Below are 19107 nucleotides of genomic sequence, written 5' to 3'. Positions count from 1 at the left end.
GTAAAACAGAACTTACTGTCTGTTCCCTAAGTTTGTCATAAAGAAACTCCAGGCGTTTATTTGCATCATCCAGTTTCCTCTTGGTTTGCTGCAAGAGAAATAAAAACATTAAAACACAGTGATTTTAAGAACACCATACCGATCTGATATCACTGTGAAGAGATCCACGTGACACATCAAATTCCTTCCTCAACAGCATTTTCCTAACACATCATTTGAATTCTTTGTTCTGTACTTTTCTCCCCAGATTTTGCTAGGAAAGACCACGTGATATATGGCTGTAGTTCTCCATATGTAACTGCCCTAGTTTGCTACAGAGAACAGTAAATCATAGAGGTGCACCCCAAAAGCCACTGGTCATTTGCAAAACCCACTGGTTTAGCTGATACAAAAGTGACAGAATTCTGAGCTGCAGCACATTTTTCTATGGTTCACTGGCAAAGCATTATAACTGGATAAAATTCTTACTGGAATCATGTATCCAGCAACGTCAATGAGAGCTTAAGGGCACATGCAGATACTCAAGTCTAAGTAAGTGCAACTCAGTCATCATTTATGGCAAATCCTAATTATATTTTTCCTCATGTGACTAGTAAAGCTGGGAGTTTGTCTGTAAGTTTTTAGTATCAACAGAAAAACTAAAAGCTTTAACCAAAATGTCCTTATAGATCCTTTGTGCTTCCATGACTTTTACAGAATAATCCACCCACTGATGTACCTGGAATTACTTTGCCACCAAAGGTTCTTAAAATAACCCCAGTATATTCCACCTGCAGCAGCAGCTGCTGAAGAAATGCATTTTTATTCACCTTTTTTTTTTAAAACCAACATCCACAGAAATTGTACATTTTAATCCAGAGTAATAAAACAGTGATAAAGCATCAGGGTTACAATTGCAGGAGCACAAGAAAGCTGGTGGCCAACAGTGGCAGAAATGCTATCAGTGCACAAGAGTAATGGAACTTCCTCCTAAATCAGCATGCATATCAATCCATCTTCACTTAGGATAGTGCCGTTTTCCCTGGCAACTGGAAACATTTCTCTGGATTAAATATTGTCCAGAGAGAAAATAAAGTCTATGAGAATGCTCTGGCTCAAGGGTGAACACAGGCTGATGGCCGCCTGCTGTGCTAGAAATTAGGGGAAGCTGTTCAGATGGCAGAGGACATAAAGGAGAACACGGCACATGGATCTCAGGCTACATGTGGAAGACTCCTCAGCACCAGTTATGCTGTCAAGGAACTGAGATAGGTACCCCAGGAGGAGCAGATAAACTGGCTGGTTCTTTTGGACTGGCAAACTCTCAGATACATGACTTCAGAGCATTTGTTTCAAAACCTGCAAACAGGAGAACACTCTATTTTCATTTTACAGATGGTCAAATAGGACAAAGAAGAATAAATTGTGTCTAGCAAACAACAGGACATCTCTCCAGCCAAAGAAATGAGGTGGAAGCGCAAACTGGTTGTCCTCCTCACTCTCTGCTTCCTGTTGCCATTTTCCCCTTTAGAATGTAACGAGTAGTGCCTGCATTTGCTCTGACAATAACTGATGTGTACACCCAGGGTGGTGTCTCATCTCCCTGTACTTAAATACTTGCTCTGCCTAAGAAAATCAGAGAGACTTAACAAGAAGCAAGCAAAACGTGTTGGCAGAGCAGAAAAGCAATCCCTGGGTGCAGATGTAAGCAGAATGCTTTTGCCTTCTTTGTCTGGGAGAAGGGGCACTTAGAGGAAGAAAAAAGTCAAAGAGTGTGCAGTATACGCTATATACATATATGTACTCTAAGCTTTAAAGAAAGGGTTTTGAGCAATTGAATGAACCTTGAGGTCTGTCCTATGGCCTCAAAAAGCTTCTGCAAAAGGAGTGTGTGGGTGAGCCCACCCTGAAACTGCTGGACCGAGACACACAGGGGAAAGGAGGAGTACATACATGCAAATGCCAAGTCAAAACTACAGAGGCAGCTGAAACCGTAGAGCAGGCAGAAGGCAGAAGTGACACCAAATGCCCAATATACCCCCACAGCCACTGCCACAGAGCCCTCAGACAGCTCAGCTCCCAGTCTCCAGAACAGGAGCACAAGTCTGTGCTGCTAAAGCAAGCACATTTAGTGCACAAAGCCCTCTGCACACCACCAGTACCATCTTTTAGCATGTGGCAGGCACGAGCTGAACAGTCAGCATCTGAGCTTTGGAGTGACATGTTATTTACTGACCACCAGAAATAAATGAGAAGCTCTGAGAGGGATGGCTCATTTACAAAGTGCTGGCTGGCACAGGAAATGTTTTTCCTATCCAGCTCCAGTGGTTGTGTTAAAGCTGTTAACCTTCCACTTCTCTGCTAGTCTTTTTTTCCTTTTGAAATGAGTTTGTTATCAGAAATCACAAATCACAGATCAAAATCTGAGGCATGTACTCACGTATGTGAGCCTTGGCCCAGACCTGGCATAATACCAGCTGCTTCCTGCTCTGAATTATAAGAAGCAAATGTACAGGGCATGCCTCCACAGGGATCACTTGACAGAAAGACCAACAGCTCTCTCTCTGAAGGTTTCGGAATTTTTAATTTTTTTAACCATCAACATCAAAACGTTAACTGTAACCAATTCCAACCCTCCTTCCTTGAAGAGAGCAATATAGGGGGCTGCAATGAGTTAATTCCCTGCTCATAAATAGCTCATCATCAGGCTCTGCCCATGCTGAGGGCTGTAAGGACCAGAGTCAAAGTGCTCGGGCAGCTGGACTGTGCTTTGACCTGAGAAGTCCACACCCTGTGTGCATATGGCTTTCCCACATGTTGCTTGTGGCTGCTCAAAGCAGCCTTTAGAGGGACCGAAGGAGAGGCTGAGAGGTACCTGTGCTACAGGTACCAGCATGTTCACCCACACACGGGGGTACTCTGGGAATACCACAGTGACCTACCGGGTCGGAGGCGGACAGCAGGCATCTCTGGATAAGAGCTTCAAACGTTGTCTTAAGAATAAGGTGCTCCTCAGGGATGGGCTTCTTGGTAATCTTCTCTGTTGGCAGTGCCTGCACGTGCTGAGAAACAGAGAACAGGTGAGGCTTTTCCAGGTCACTGTACCCACACGTTGTTTTTGACTAAACCAAGCGGCATCATTAGTTAGCTTGGCACAATTCCTGTTTCTTCCCTGTGGGTGTGTGGAGGTGACATTATCAGCACCTGCTGTTGCTCCCTCTGGGAAGGTGTGAAGCTGCAGAAGGAAGCAGGTTGTTGGCCCATACTGACTATAGCATTAACTGCAAAAAGGTGGGATCCAGGTGGAGATTACAGCAGCACGATGCCAGTATGGCACAAAGCTAGTGACTAAAAACTCCAGAGTACACTTTGCAGGTACAGGAAATGCCTGGCCAACAGGATCCCAGCCTGCCAGGCTCTGCTGATGGACAAACCAAAGCCATGCAGTGCCAGGGCTGTTACCTGGATGGTGTTGCCGATTGGGGCCCCGGGGGCCCCCTCTGTGCTGGGTTTGGAAGCAGCAGGTGGCAGGGAAGCAGGTGGGTAGCCACCCTGCAGCAGTGGCCCAGCCGGCAGGTGCGGAGGCTGGAAGGTGGGGGCACCGGTGGGAGGTGCTGGAGCTGGAGCCTGCTGCATCTGAGACTGCGGATCCGCCAGCGGGTTCATGATGGGGGAGGTGATGGGAACCGGGGGCAGGAAGTTATCAGGGACCTGGGGAAAAAAAAAAACAAACAAAACCAAACCCAACAAACAGTGCATTTACGCTGTTGTGGCTGCTGCAGGCAGAGCACAATGCCTAGCTCTTACAGAATTCCCACCCCACGGTAATTGAGAGCTCTGGATATACAAATAACAGGATTTCACTCCGCCTAAACAAACCCATTCCTATGGCTGCACAGTAATAAGTGCCTTGAGCCATCCCAGCCTGCCCCTGGCCACAAGAACTGGGTGCAGCCATCTCAAGATCAGAGCTACTCTCCCTCTGCCAAGGGCACAAATCAGAGGTTTGGCAGACCAGCACTATTAGAAGAGAAAACTAACCCACACCTACATCTATTCTTACTATTGGGTCGTTATATTTAGATTTTTGTGTCTCAATTCCAAGGGTGTATTTTTGTCCATGCAGTACATAGGTCACAGCTAGCAACATGCTCCAATAAAGCTTCTGAAAGCCTTTCAAGCTTCTGGCACACAGGTTTGTGCTAAGACAGATTATGGGTGCATTTCAGATTCATCCCTAAGCATCTGCCAGTCTTTACACAGGGGGTTTTTCAGAGACATTTGGTAGAGGGAAGAAACAACAAAATGAGCTACTGGCCTCTGCTGTGCATCATACAGGAATCCAAACAAAAGAAAGGGCTTCCATGGGAATGTGCACATTTCTTGAGGTGTGCATGGAAAAAAGGAAAGATTACAGAACCCTGAACGAGTGATACTAGAATTAAGTGAGTGGTTTGGGACAGCAAAAAAAAATATTCCCAATCCAGTACCAAAGTCAGTTATAAATGCAATGAATCACAGCAATAAACTTTTGAGTGGTGAATAAGTTCTTAGTTAGGAAGAAAACAGTTGAAAATTATGGCTTGAAATGCCAGACGTTTCTATTTTATAACAGTCCATGTGGTGAGTCATCTTATAATATCCTAAACCACCCCTCAGACAGTGGACAGAAGGGAAACAAACAGAAACACGACTGACAGATTCGTTAAATATCCAACAGGGAACAAGCGTGACTCCTCATTTAGAAGGGAGCCAACCCTCAAGCCTTGGCTATGGCAGGAATTGTGGCTGTGACACACACTCACACACACACACACACACACACTGCAGTAACAAAAACCCTGTTTGCAGAAGGCTGCTTCTTGAGCTCTCAGGTCCAGCAGTTACTCTCTCTGACAACTTTCTTTCTTCTCCTTCAGAGCCTGAAGCCCCAAAGGCAGCATGCAGGCTGCTGTGGGACAAACGTCCCAGCACTGGGGCAGTCAGGAGCACACAAGGCGTCCTTGATCCAGCCTCCAAAAGCTTCTTAATCTTGAGCTGCAGAGACCAAAACCCAAAGGCTAAGGCAGACTTCTGCATTCACCTTCACTCAGATCTTCCCTTGCTTGCTCTAACTCTTTTTTTTGTTCTCCCCACACTTTACATGCTCTAGACTAACTCTTGCTTCCCAAATGCACCAGGGTCAGAGAACAGTGGAAGGCACTAACTGCTGTGGTGATATCCCAGACTACAGCAGCAGCAGGGGAGGAAAAGGCTCACTCTGCTCTGTGCCAAGTGTCCCCAGTTATTCTGCCCTGCTGCAATCTAAATCCGTTTTACAAAACTACATTATCTCCATCATGAAAATTGTCTTACTCTCAACAGACCTCTCAGGGTCAGACCCTTAATCAGGATAAATTGCTTTCAGCTCCAGCAAAGTCAATAATCTATAACAATTTGCACAGCCTCATAACTTTGCTTAAGTATCGTCTCCTGCAAAATTCAGCTGCTTTACTGCAGATGAAAACATTCAGAAGCATTTCCTTTAAACCAGGATCAATGTTGTTATTAACAACCACAACTTTAGCAGAAAAACACCATCTCTTTATAGGCTTAAATATTTTGAGTGAGATAATGCATACTGGAGAGTCATAAAAGCCATTTCTGCTCATGAGGTGAAGCTTTTGTTTGCTAACCCTTCTCTTTCCCTCTCCTGCCAAGAAGTTTCCCAGGAGCAGCTTAAAATTACTGCTTTTCAAGTGACCAGCACTCAATTGTGTTGAGGCACTATTTCCTAGAGTACCTTCTTCTTCTTGGCAGCTCTGTTCAGGGTGGGAGGGTCATTCCAGCCATTCTGAGGTCCTAGGACAGAAAGAAAACAGAGACTGTAAGTACCTTGGAGGAAGGCAGTGACGCCTTCTTGAGTTCAGCTGGGTCAGCTCCCTGCCATGGCTCTACCTTAGCAGAGCCTGCCCTCTCCTGCCCTTCCCTGAGGGCTAGAACAGCTCCTGTGCCAGCCAAGCCTCCCAACACCCCTGCCATCAGACCCTTTGGGCTCTGCATCCACTGGGCATGCTTGGGATCTTAACCAACTGTTCTCAAGTTAATAACTTAATTATTAACTTTTTCTTCTCTTGCAGAAAAAAAATAATAATAAAAAACTTTGAGCAGACATGCCCCTTGAAAAGGGCCTGCCATGCCCAAAACACAGCTCTGCTGCACAGACTGTATATGTGAAGAGAGCTTATACATGACATTTATACATGGCAGTTAAGACATGTTCCCCAGCAACACCACACAGAAAGAAGAGGTGTAAGAGGCAAACATTTCAGGCCAGATTCACCCAGCCACCTTGGAAACACAAAAGAGTCAACCCCCCAGGTTTCTCCTGCCAGCTACAGCATGTTTTTGGGAGCTTTGTATCCCAAAATCAGAGCAGAGCTGCTTGAGCAAGGTGAAAAAGAATCTAGCTTTCTGCACCAAAGGCAATTTGTTTGAAACTGGAAGGAGCACAGAGGATGTCCGAGCAGACTCATTCCAAGTCTGGGGTGTTGCTCCGTACCAAACCTTGTGATCTCCCAGGCTCTGTGCAGCTGCAAGATTTGCACACCAAAGCTCACATTAGTGCATTAGAAGCAGCTCCCCATCTCATCATGGAGCACGTGTAATCAGGACCACAGCATCACATCCCGGCATTACCGCGGCCTCGCCGAGTAATCAGGATTTATTGCACAAAGCCACAAAAAGCCAACAAAACCAAATCCCTGCTCAATGGACTTTTTCACCACAGTGTTTTTCACTTAGCAGATGATGAATTCAACCTTACACAGCACAGCTTAACGTCACTGCAGAATTTGCTCCCGATGTTCTGTTAAACAAGTTCCACATCCAAAGTATGTAAAAGGGGCAAATGAGAAACAATTTAGAACCATTTTCACCTCTGCTTTCTCTTTAACCAAAGGCAGTGCCATCTCCTGGCAGCCTTGTGCCCCCAGGGCTCCTCTATTCCTCCCTATCCAGAAAACTCCAGAGTATTCAGATACAGGGAGTCTAACTGCTGCAGTGCTGATAGGGGTAACACATTAAGAAAATATCCCAGGCTGCTACCACTTCTAATTTCCTGGAATAATTTCCTTTAAAAAAGTAAAACTAGAATTTGTTTCTGTGGTTAAAAATTCCAGATATGTTGTTATTGGTTTTAATTAAGGAATTAAAAATTGATTTGATTAATTGGCAAACAGCATCACACGTAATGTTCTCTGAAGAACAGATGCATAATTGATGTCTGTTCAATTAATTTCACATAGTGGCTGTAATTATTTTCAGGTTAGGTGGTACCTAGTTCACCTGCGAAGGGAGAGGCCTGGTCTTGAGCTGGTAGGCTTTCTGCAGATAAAATGCAAAGAGAACTAAAAAAAAAGATTTTCTTCAAAAATAATAAAACAATTGGTCTGCAATTTTTGAGTAGCAAATTAGTTTCAGTGAGGAAAAAAAAACCTAAACTGATTACAATGTCAATTTAGAGACAAGTCATTTGTTCAAACCACCCTGTGGAATTGCTTTTGTCCACCTTCCCCCAAAAACAAGCCTGTTGCTCTTTCCATGCAGTAAATCAGTGTTTCTAGTTCTTTTAACAAATTTTGCAGAGTTCTGGCTCATTTTCTTATCTCCGGTGTTCTCATTTTCTATTCCAGTGAAGCTGACAGACCATTACTCCCAGCAGCAATCTTCTCAACACTGTTTTACAGTTCCAGAAAGCTTTTCAAGAGATGCTGCAAGTACTTGACTTTAAGGTGGATATCCAAGTATTTTCTCAAATCAAGGCACAGTCTCAACCGCATGCAGCCCAGCAATAAAACTATGTTCACACAGCAGCTTTACACTCACACAAAATGACACGTTGCCAGCTCAGACTGAGCAATAAATCCAAATGACAAACACAGCCAATAAAGCCTTCACCATTTCAAATAGAAGAGGAACTTTGGGGATGAGATAACTCCTGTCCCTGGCGTTGGTCTGATGGGCTTATGGTTTTAGTGCAAACCCTTACTTTAGCTAAGAATTGGCCTATCACATTTTCAAACAGGATTCAAGATGCTGAAAATTAAAACTCCCTTGAAAGCAGGTTCAAAGATCGATCACAAAAAGTGAGAGAGGTTGAAAATGAAAATAAATGTGGGCTTTTCTTGCTTACTGAAGCTCCAAGCACAGCTTAACAGACTGACGTTACATGCATTTCAAAAAACTAGAAGATATTTATAGAAATGTTTCTTTAAGTGCATCTTTAAATCCAAGCCAGTTCAAAGGTCAGGTGCTTTTCAAGACTTCACATTTGAGATCTTTTTCCTTCCTCCCGTACCCCTCCCTTTAAATGAGTCACGTTTACAAAGTGAAACATGATGTTCCCAGATTAGATTATCACCACACACAAAAGCACACCACTTCAATGCCAAGATCAGCATCACTATATGCTGTGCACTAGAACACAGTGTTACAGGTGAGATCTACTTCTTGCTGCAGATTTCTGTGGTTCTGCAGGATCTCATGCCAAGGCATCCTTCACTAACCAGTGCAGCTGCTCAGAAAATACGTTGGTGGTTAAGAATATTAAGCATGATCACTGTCATTTCTGCACTTAAAAAACAAGGGTTTTTTTCCTTCTTGTTTGTATGCTTTTTGAAAGGCGTAATCCAAACACTGGAAGAGAACAGAGCGTGCTCTTCAGACACCCTTTATTTTTTTTCCATAGTTCTCCAGCTGCAGGCAGCACTCGTGTGCCCACATTCATGAGCCATCCGGGCCTCAGCACCTCACCACGCCCTGGAGTCCACCTCTGCATTTCAGCCTAAGGCTGCTGTTTGCCAGAAATCAGAGATGATGCCCAAGTTTGGGTTCCTGAGCTTTTGCCACTTTATACTGGCTACCTTCTCACCACAGCTGCTGGGAAAAACATAAGCAGCATTGATAGGTCTCAGAAGGCTTTATAAAAAGCCTGGTATGAACAACTTTGAAAGGAAATCTGGCCAGGCATTATGGATAAGGACTGTTTCAATTCCTCTTTTTTAAAATGACATACGATGTGTTACACTACAGTCTATGTGGATTATGCCATTTTACAAATCAACTGGTATTGTCATTAATGTTCCTAATTTCTATTGTCCAAAGTATAGAGCTTCACCCACTCTGAGCACACCACATGGACTATGTCACTTCACTGCAAGAAACTTAAAAAGTGGTAGATCTGAAGTGCCTGCCAGTGACACAAGCTGAGTAGTAAAATGGATAAGAATGAACAATTTTTTTGTTCCCGTCATTTATCTGGAGGTGCAGAAGCTATGCTGTCTGCATTATAATGTGCTGCTTAACATCCCAGGCCCAGAAACCAATACATCTTTCTCTGTCCAATTTAATAATTCCTCTGGCTTAAAGACTCAAGTTTGACATGCCCTGTAACAAGGGGTTGGGAGAAGTCACAGTACAGCATCCATAAGAACAGAGAGGGCGCCAAATCTGGCTGCACTATGGAGGGAAAAGGCCTTTTCTCCCCTTGCAACTCTGGCAGCCCTACACTAGTCCTATTAACAGAGCAAAAGACCGTTTCTCCACAAAACATGAGGGCATGTGTGAAGGCAATGCCATGAGAGGTGTGAGCTGCCAGCCTGAAGGACACCAGGAACACATACTCATAGGACTCATGTTGTCAAGACAAAGGTAAAATGCCTTTTCTGCACTGCCTCACACCAACGAACTTTTAAAACAAGAGGGGGAATCACAGTGGGCTTATTAGGGCCTGTCAGCAGAGCTGTCATCTCTAAAACACTTCTCAAATCTTTCCTAATATTCCCTCCACTCCCCAGATCCGGTCCTTGACACTTCAGCTGGAGCACCTAGAGGTGAAGTGTGTTTATGACCAAGTTTATCAAAGGACTGCTCATACTCCCTGCACTGTCTGATGTATGAGAAGCTGCTGTTTCACAGGCTGCTAAGTGAAGAGACAGCTTTGTTACCGCAAGCGAGGTCACTGTCCCGCAGCAAACAGTGACATCCAGGCAGTCACGAGCAGACACGGAGCCCCCACCTCAGCGAGTGCTCCCTCACCAAGCATGCTCAAACATGCTCCTATGTGCCAGCCACACACACATGCTTTTAATTGACATCCAAGAAAGACACGTAAAAGCATTTCTAAATCACTTCTGATTATCTTTTAAGGCATTCACAGCTACAGAAATTCCATCGCACTAAGTGGTTAGGAACAAAATAATGAAAGTGAGCTGATGCCACAGGAAATGCTGTTTGAATTAAATATGCTGCCAATCTCGGGCTTGAAAGGCTGCTCAAAAACCAGGGGCACAGGGACAAATCACATTTGCAAAATCATTGTGGGAGGAGAATTGGGATCATCTTGTCTGTGGCTATTAGGAAGAAGTTGCTCATTTTTGTATTCTACTCTCCAGCCACAGAGCAGATTTTGACACCAGCCTCACAAGGTTAAAGCTGTGCAACTATCCATCCATGGCATATGACAGCCTCATAACAAGACTGCTGTAGCCTCCTGTCTTGGGCAAGACAAAAAGCTCTGTGACTGTGGCAAGGTCTGACTCGCAAGAGAAAGATGACTGCTCACTCTGCGGCAGCGCAGTCGTGCCACTGCCAGAGGCACAGGGATGATGATGTGCTTTAGAAATGCTTTGAACCGATCTCTAAGCAAAAGCAACCTTTGTACAGAGCATTCACAAGGAAAAGGTGCATACTGAACTGAGTGAGTAAAGACCAAAACCCTCTCCCCCCTCCCTGCCTGCCCCCCTGTCCAAGCGCAGACCTGTTCTCTGGGATGCAGGAAGGTCACTGGTTGCAGGCAGAGTACCTGTTGGTCCAGTAGGTAATGCATAAGCCACAGAAGTTGCTGGAGGTCCTGGCCTGCCATGCTGAAAGGATGTGCCAGAAGGAGGAACAGGGAAGGAAGAGACAGGATTCAAGCTTGTCGGGGAGGGCTGAGGCTGCCCGGGGTACAGCGGAGAGGGCATGGGGTGGGCAGGGGCAGAGGGCAGGTAGGGAGGGGCGGTGTTAGGGGCAGGGTTCGGGTAAGAGGCTGAAGCAGGGACAGCGATAGGCTGCTGAGGCTGATAGAGAGCTGGTCCCCCTGTTCCAGAGGAGTACTGCTGTGTGGCCTGATAAGCTACAAACAGGGAGAGAAAACAGTCAGTCAGTGAGTTCATAACAGAGGAGCAAGTTTCATCTGTCTCTGCTTCCTTCTTCACCTCACTCTCTTCATGCCCCTAACCCCTCAAACCACTTACCTGCCCAGCCAAATCCTGGCTCCCACAACTCTGCCTACACTTGTAGGACTGCTTAAAACCCCAGCCTGCAACTGGGAGCAGGGAGGCACAGAAAGGACTGCCTTGGCTGTAAGGACTCTTGTTCTCCCACACACAGTCTCTGGCCCAGAGCCACTGTGTCACCTGGGGTGGGGCTGGGGCACATGGACACTGCTGTTCTTCTGGACCACTGCAATCCTCACAGTGTCTCTCAGGGAAGGGAAAGCCCTGTCCTAGGTTTGCACAAAGGGAAGTCCTAGGCCAAGGAAATGAACAACACTCTGGAAGTGAGTGTAAGCTCACAACCTTTCACTGCAGGCCCTGCAGCCTAATTTCACTACCTGTCCTGCTCATCTATGCTCATTTTTCCTCTCTCACATCTGTACTTTTAATCCCTGCCTTGAGTGTCAGTGCTCTGCCCCCCCACCTTCCTCACTCAACTCTAGTACTGCCCTCATTTCCTCATCCCCTTTCCCATCTTCACGGAGTCACAAGAAAGGATGGATCAGCTGCACACAGATGAGTTGTGTCCCTCTTTGTGCTGCTTTTCCAGGTCTCAGGTTTTGGGCTTTCTGACCCCAGCACACCCTTGGGAAGGGTCAGTTGAGGAGTGAGTCTAAGCTGTGGGTAGACGCCCTCTCAGCAGAGGAGACAGTGTTTGACTGTAGAGGGTGTTTAATGTCTGAACCCCACCATGAAATGACAACCTCAGGATGTCGCCTCAAGAGCCTCTTTCCCCACCCCCACAAGAAATGTAGGACAGTCTTGGTCTGAACATTCCCAACCACAGGCAAGGGACTGGTTATCCCCAACTAAATGTGGCTGGCCCACCTGGGTGGGAGGGAGAGAGGGGGAAGCCGCTGTTACTCACTCTGTGGGTACGTCGGCCGTGTCCCTGCTTGTGAGTACATGCTGTAGTTGGAAGATGTGCCTTGCTGCGGCGGCATGTTGGGGTTAACAGCACCTGGCATGATAAACCCTGGAGGAGGTGGGTTGTCTCCCTGTAGCAAAAAGATTTCAGGAAAAATAGTTGGGAGAGACAGGATTTAGTCAGCAACGTTAATGCAGCGCCGAAGCAAAACTGCAACAAAATGATCAACCACGTTCCCTGGAAGAGCCACCAGCACAGAGGCAAAGGCCTCCAACCAGCCCAGTGCCTTAGGGTGCCCAGTCTAACACTGAAAGCACAGCCTGTATGTGCAGTGATTTCAGCAGCAAGCAGAGCAGCACACACCTTCCTGCACAAGGAAGAGGTCCCTGCTAGTGCTGCCTGTTATTCAGGCAGTCTGAGAGCACCCTGCCATCTTTCAACTAAGCAAACATTAACCCTGAAGCTCCTGATTTTCATGGAAAGGGGGGAAAGGAAAAATATCATCAAACTTCAAATATTCCAGTGTGAGGCAAGGGGTGGGGAGGCTCAGATCACACTGAGCTCCCACTCAAGGCTTTCCAGAGCCCCTCATAATTTGGTGGAAAAAAAAAAGTAATGAGATGCAGAGGAATAAAACCAGAGCGCACATGGAAGCTGCTCCTTCTGTCTATCTGTACCAGACCATGTCAAGCACACAGACTACACCAGGGGACATATTGGGGTGGAGCAGGGGCTCAGAGAGGAATAATGAAGGTTATACCTGTGTGTCAGAGGGACAGCCTGCAGGAGGATGGCTGGGAAGGGCAGTAGGAGTTTTGTTACTCCAGGTAGTGACAGTAGGGGCAATTCTAACCTGAATCGAACAAAGAAATACCAATCATGGAAAACAAAACAATAAAAAAAGTCTAAAGGGTTTCACAAAACAAGATGCAAGAAGGTTTGCATGCTGGCAGTTGTAACAGCCATAAAAATCTCAGAGAAAGAAGGAAAAATGCATTCAAGACAGACAAAATCACTGTGCACTGGAGCCAAAGTGAATTGCAGAGCGAAAATGAAGCACAGTGGAGTTGCAGCTACAATTGGCTGTGGAGCAAGTGCAGTGTTATATGTGCCAGTGAGCCAGGTCTCCCTCTTTCATTACATTTTCCTATGGCAGAAGCCCCCCCGCCATTAGTCCATGACCCCAAGCATCACTAATCAGAGCTGCAAGTCCCAAGTTCCATGTTAAATTCAAACATACTGCCTCACACAAAAGAATTCTGTTTAAATTGAGCTCAAGATGAATTGTAAAAGGTTAAAATCTGTTATTCAGCTCTTGCACATGCACAGATACACATCTTAATGGTAATTGCTTCCCAGCCAGTCTCCCATAGCTCCTTTCCTCTGTCTTCCTTCTTTGCCACTTCAAAGCCCTTCAATTCCATATGACCACTTCTACCTTTCTGATGGGACAGAAGCCATAAACCTCCTATGCCTGTGACATCCCTGAGCAAGGAGTGGGTGTGCTGCCCAACAGTGGGACACATGGCCAGGGTTCAGGAGTTCAACACCCCATGTGAGCACGGGCAGAGGGAAAGCTGTGACCCTGCACTCCTGGCTGGCTCAGCTGGCTTCAGGCTATGTGTCTCTAACTCCACACAGTGCTAGGCTAATGGTGCAGTCAGTTGTACAACAACCACTGTTAGTGTCTGCATAATTCATCATTGAAGTAACCTAAAAGACTTTTTCACTTCCTTTCATGCCTGGTTTATCTAGATGAAAAAGAGGCTTAAAAAAAACCTATGCTGAAAGGAATCCAAGTTTTAAGTACATGTTCCTGTTTGGGACAGCAATTAAACAAAGGCTGCCTTAAGCTTGAGCAAGTCCTTTGTACACACTTTCTTAAAAGGAAGTCAAAGTAAGTATCCTGAGACTCAAGTGTGTAATTTTTCTCCATTCTGGTTCATCAGCACACTGCTGGGCACCTTTCTGACATGATACCTGTCCTCTTCAAGCCCCTGATGAGCATGGACTTCCTGAAAAGCCAAGAACACGGGGATAACTCACAGTGTGCTCAAGGAGTTGTGATAAACCCAGCCTTTTATTTTTGAGCAGGGCTTGCTGAAATAATAGTTTGAGACATTCCTGAAACAGTAGGAGAAAGAGAAAACTCTGGTTTAAAGAAAAAGCATTGCTAAGATCTTGCCATGTAGAGGAAAGCTGCTATTCCCCACAGCCAAACGGGAATCACACAGAATCACTTCTCAAGGCAACTCATTGGTTACAAGGAGGGAGGCCAAAGACACAGACAGAACAGTAGAGTTGATTATTGATGATGATGCATTTAAAATCATATGCAATGGTGTTAGCAAGGTAATCTTGGATGAAGGCTTTGTCCCTTCTGAAATCTACCTTGCTAACACCCTGGAAAGAAGGCAGAGGCACACGTTGTTGACATCAAGAACTCCCAATTCCCCCCTCAACCTTTCAGCCCTTTTTCCTTCCTGCCTCATTTTTCTGGCAAGCAATGCTTGAGTGCAGCACAGAGACACCACTGCTTGTGCCAGACTCCTCCGCATAAGGAGAACACTCACAGCCCCCACACAGCTCTGCTCTCAGAAAAGCTCAGCCCAGAGCCCCTGTGCAGAGGAGGCCAGGGGAGCTGCAGTGCTCTACTGAGGGATTAGAGTCTTGGCAATGCCCTCCAAGCATGCACACAGCCAGGGCTGCTCAACACACCACACTGCAGTGATGGCCAGTGAGTTCTGTTGTGCTGTTGTCCTCAGGTTAGAGATAGAATCAGGGAATTTGCCTCCCCCATTCATCCTCTTCCTTCCTGCACAGCTCCCTTATTAGTCTCATACTTAACCAGGTCTTTCTTCTAGTACAGCTCACCCTCAGTCCAGGAAGTTAAACCACCTGCTTCCTCACCTGCCTGTGCCCCCTTACACCCATCTGAGAAGGTGTTTGCACAGCAAACTGTACCCACAGTTGCTGAAACATGTCATCAGTTTGCTACTGCCACTGCTCAGCAGCTTCTGCAGTCAACATCAGGGCTGGGGGTGGGAGCAATCAGCCCCAGAAGAGTCTGGTGAGCAGCATGAGCAAGCCCCATGGCCTGCAGGGATGGGACATCAGGGACTATGAGAGGAAGCACAGAACTCCTGCAGTGCTCTCCTCCCATGCAGTTATTCTTGGCATTGAACCACACCTTCAAACAAAGGGGGAAAACACCAAATCTTCAGCAGCAGACTGCTTGACAAGGTGTTTAATGGATGCTTCCAGATAAGGAATAAAGGAGGTATCTAGGTATCTGTATTGACTGAAAGGAAGCCCCAGTGACCTTTACCATAAAGCTCTCGGGAGGTATATGGCATACAGCCTCAGATCAAGAGAAAGGAGAAGAATTATTATATCCATCACTCTCAAGAATTCAAGCACCAATGTCCCTCCCTTACCGTCAAAACCCATTTACCTGCTGGTAATACTGCTGGGCTGGAGCCTGGGGTGTTTGCATCCGTCCAGCCACAGGGCCAGCTCGTCCTTTGGGCACGGGCTCTCTCTCATATGGTCCCTTGAGGCCGTCCTGTCCCACCGGGAGCTCCCCCTGGGCTCTGCAAAGCCTGTCCCGCAGCTGCACGATGTTTGGCTGCAATCAGAGCAGGACAGTGAAGGGAGGTTAACTGCACTGCCTGTCACCCAGTGCATCACACCAAGAGGCTGACTGGCCACCCTCTGTCTGATGAGCTCTCAAAAGCCCACTCTGCTTTGTTAGATTGGACTGAGGCACGATCATGACCATGCATGAGACATGGGGCATTGGGACTGCCTTACATGTGCCTGCCTCCTTCCCAAACCACCCTGTCTACAAACGTCAGCTGATGGAAAACGAGAAGTCAAAAGAAAACAACCAAGTGTCAAGGCACACATTTCATTCACCGTGTCTGGCTTGCTGGAGGGACACCCTCTGGCAGTCACTGGCTGCAAGGACAAAGGTGTGAAACGAAGAGGGAGCAGAAGGTGGCTGTGCATTTCTGTCAGCTCAGCAAGGTCAACACAGGGAGAGGGGAAACAGCCTGTCACATCTTGAGGAGCATGTCAAATGGCAGTCCTGATGGCTGACTGCACCGTGCAGAGACCTTTGCTCAAAGTGTACCTGTTCACACAGAGGGAGAGAGCGAAGAGCCCGAAGGCCCCATACCTGGTTGGTGTTCTCAGGGAGGAAGGTCAGAGCTGCAGCCAGGCTTCCCTGAGCAGCCAGGAGGTTGGCATACTGGCTCATCTTATCGGCCAAAAGGGCCCCCACAGCATTAGGGTCCACAGCCTGGGTGAGCTGCACGGCTTTGCGCAGGATTACGACTTTCTCTATTAAGTCCTGAAAGATCAGGAAAAAAACCATGCACGAGTGAGAACAGCAAAGTGAATGGCTAACTAGTGACAGGTTAATGACTGTCATGGAGGGCTGTTCCTCAGGGCAGCCTTGGAAAACCCCTCTCACCCAGTGAGAAGCCCAAGCCCAGTGCAGGTTTCCCAGACAGCCACAGCTGCACCAAGGCACAGCCTTCCCACCATGTGAGATAACAGAACACCAACCAAGTAGCTTCTAACAGCATAGCCAGTAGAGTTCAAAGCCAAAAGAACTGGTTTTATTAAAAAGGATTTCAGGGTCCTATCAGCACTGAGCATGCCCAATAAGAGTATGCTTTCATAAAATTATCTGGTGACAGCACGAGAGCAAACAGGAAACATCATGCCTGTCACCAACAATAGTGCTGTGCTGCTGCACATTTGTTTATGGTGTTTTAGTAAGTCAGTTCTTAACCATCTTAAAAGGATCTCCCTTGGGAGAGTTGTCCATTGCTTTCTGGTTGCTATAGCAAAAATACTCCATATCTTGCCTTCCTTGCACATCCCCGAACACCAGAGCTGGTCTTGGTTGGGTTTCCTTCCAGTCCTAAATTACAGGAATGTTTTCTGGTCAGTTTTCTCATGATTTTCTTACTCTCACTACATTTATATTGAGAGATACTACAAATATTAATTTGACAATATTAAAATTCAATCCTTTTTTAAAATCTTACGGCAGATTTATTGAGTGTACCACACACAAAGTTTCAACCATACATCAATACTAAGGATTGTTTTCTGACTCCTCAATAAAACATTTTCGATTTTCTCAACAAATCAGCACTTCAAAAAAGGAAAAAAAAAACCCTACAAATAAATCAAGATAATCAACAGCTTCTGTGAGTTTTCTATGAATTCCACATCAGAGTAAACAAGTAGCCTAATTATAACTCCAATAATATTTTTCAATTTTAGTGTCCAAGAGAGCAAAGCCATGCAATCAAAATGCAAATTCAAACTGAAGGTAAATCTGTATATAAAGCCCTCAAAATCAAGTAATTTTGATAATTCAAAACTGGAGAGAGTTAATGATGCAAAGCAAAACTCATACACTCCAGTTCTTTCAATTAACTACACGAGATTCACAGCACTGCCAAGTAATGTTACTTTAAGTACTTTCTAAAACTGGTCCTTCAAAGGCCCCGAACAGATGGAAGAAACTAAGATTGTAGTATAAAATAAATGATTCCACAATTGTTTCATTCTACTCCTATTGCCCCAAGATATTTGCTATATGCAATACATTTCACTACTGGAAATCAAGCCTTGTGTGTGCAAACTCCTGGAGAAAACACCAAAGAGAATCTTCCTACAGCTTTCTGTCTAGATTTAACTCTAATGCTTTAGATTTCTTCTCCTGAACATCCAAAAGTAGAAGTGTCCAAGTATTCCCCAGCTGCTGAAGATGCAAGCATTCCAAAACTCTTCTTTACCAAAACACTCAAGCTCTACCCTTTAACACAAGAAGTGCTGTAGCACAACTACCCAAAGTCCAGGGCAAGCATAAGGGCCACTGTGCTTCACAATTGTGCATTTTCCAGTATCATATTTATGTGCTATGCCATTCCAGAAGGAAAAGGCTTGCATCCTGATGTACATCCAGCTATCAGACAGCAAAGTTCTACACTAGATCATTCGATTTAAGTGCCAAATGATTGCAGTGTGTTACTTCCAACACCTTTCTTGAAATAATTACCAACCTGAAGGGACAAGGGGCTGCTTCCATCCTGAACTTTGGTCCAACAGGCAACGAGTTTATCCACGTTGCCAGCACAAATGTAACAGAGACAAGCTTGTGTCTGCAGAACGCTGTCCCCTTCATTTTCCAGCCTGCTGCCCAGGAGATCTAGATGGAATACGAACAGAGGTGCTGGTGAATCACTTCGGTGATCCCTCCCCATTGCTGCTGAAGCTGAGGAAGCCTACAATGGCTGTCATGTCTCAGTGAGAAGGGATATTGCCTCTGGGCTCTGCTGGTAAGGACACACTCTGGTGTCTAGCACAGATTATCTCATGGGAGTCCAGGGCACTTCAGAGGCAGTCATGGCAGCAAGAACCTGTCAAATGGCTGCAAATGTGAGTCACAGCAGAGGGGACAGTCCATCTGCTGACATGATAAAGGACAAGAGGCCAGGGTTCAATTCTCCCCTCCACCACCCAACTTGTGCAGTCCCTCATTTCAGGAGTGTGACCCGAGTGTGCAACCAGCCAAGGAACTGTGAGCAAAGCCATGGTACTGCTCTGGGCTGATGCTTGCTCAAGGCAGTCATACATCTCCCCAGACACTGTGGCTGAGGGACACAGGGCTGTCAGGCTCACAGCTACTGGTAATATAACCTCCCTGTGGGTTAAACCCAGCCAGCTGTCTGCCACACAGCACACAAGGGCAGGCATGCTCACTGCCTGGGAAAGAGGACTCCTTCCAGCAGTCAAAACTGATCTTGGGAAAGAAGAGTGAAGTGCTTCCATGAAACATTTCTACTTGTACCCCATGCACAAACACCCCAAGACTGGTCCCTTGGTTGAGACACCCGTCACATCAACACCCCCAGTGGTACAAGACCAGCAGCTGTGTGC

General features: G+C 46.1%; 1 protein-coding gene across 13 annotated transcripts in view; it reads right to left on the bottom strand.

Moving 5' to 3' along the window:
• SEC31A (SEC31 homolog A, COPII coat complex component) overlaps positions 1 to 19107 on the bottom strand; it is a 42146-nt gene that overhangs the window by 1605 nt on the left and 21434 nt on the right. For 2 of the 13 annotated variants that reach the window (XM_051768020.1, XM_051768021.1), the window contains 11 exons: positions 18231 to 18376; positions 16325 to 16498; positions 15599 to 15772; positions 12905 to 12997; positions 12145 to 12274; positions 10778 to 11134; positions 7297 to 7344; positions 5762 to 5820; positions 3442 to 3690; positions 2922 to 3041; positions 17 to 88 (listed from right to left, as the gene is read on the bottom strand). In XM_051768020.1, coding sequence (XP_051623980.1) covers positions 17 to 88; positions 2922 to 3041; positions 3442 to 3690; positions 5762 to 5820; positions 7297 to 7344; positions 10778 to 11134; positions 12145 to 12274; positions 12905 to 12997; positions 15599 to 15772; positions 16325 to 16498; positions 18231 to 18376 — 1622 coding nt within the window. The remainder of the gene's footprint in view (positions 1 to 16; positions 89 to 2921; positions 3042 to 3441; positions 3691 to 5761; positions 5821 to 7296; positions 7345 to 10777; positions 11135 to 12144; positions 12275 to 12904; positions 12998 to 15598; positions 15773 to 16324; positions 16499 to 18230; positions 18377 to 19107) is intronic. The other 11 variants (XM_051768024.1, XM_051768025.1, XM_051768027.1 and 8 more) reach the window with 11 other exon arrangements.

This window comes from Manacus candei, unplaced genomic scaffold (genome assembly GCF_025592945.1).
Source record: "Manacus candei isolate 608988 ecotype Guabito, Panama unplaced genomic scaffold, ASM2559294v1 h1tg000092l, whole genome shotgun sequence".
Classification (NCBI taxonomy): Eukaryota; Metazoa; Chordata; class Aves; order Passeriformes; family Pipridae; genus Manacus; species Manacus candei.
The sequence above is the reverse complement of the archived record's forward strand: the minus strand, read 5'-3'. Positions and strand labels throughout refer to the sequence as shown.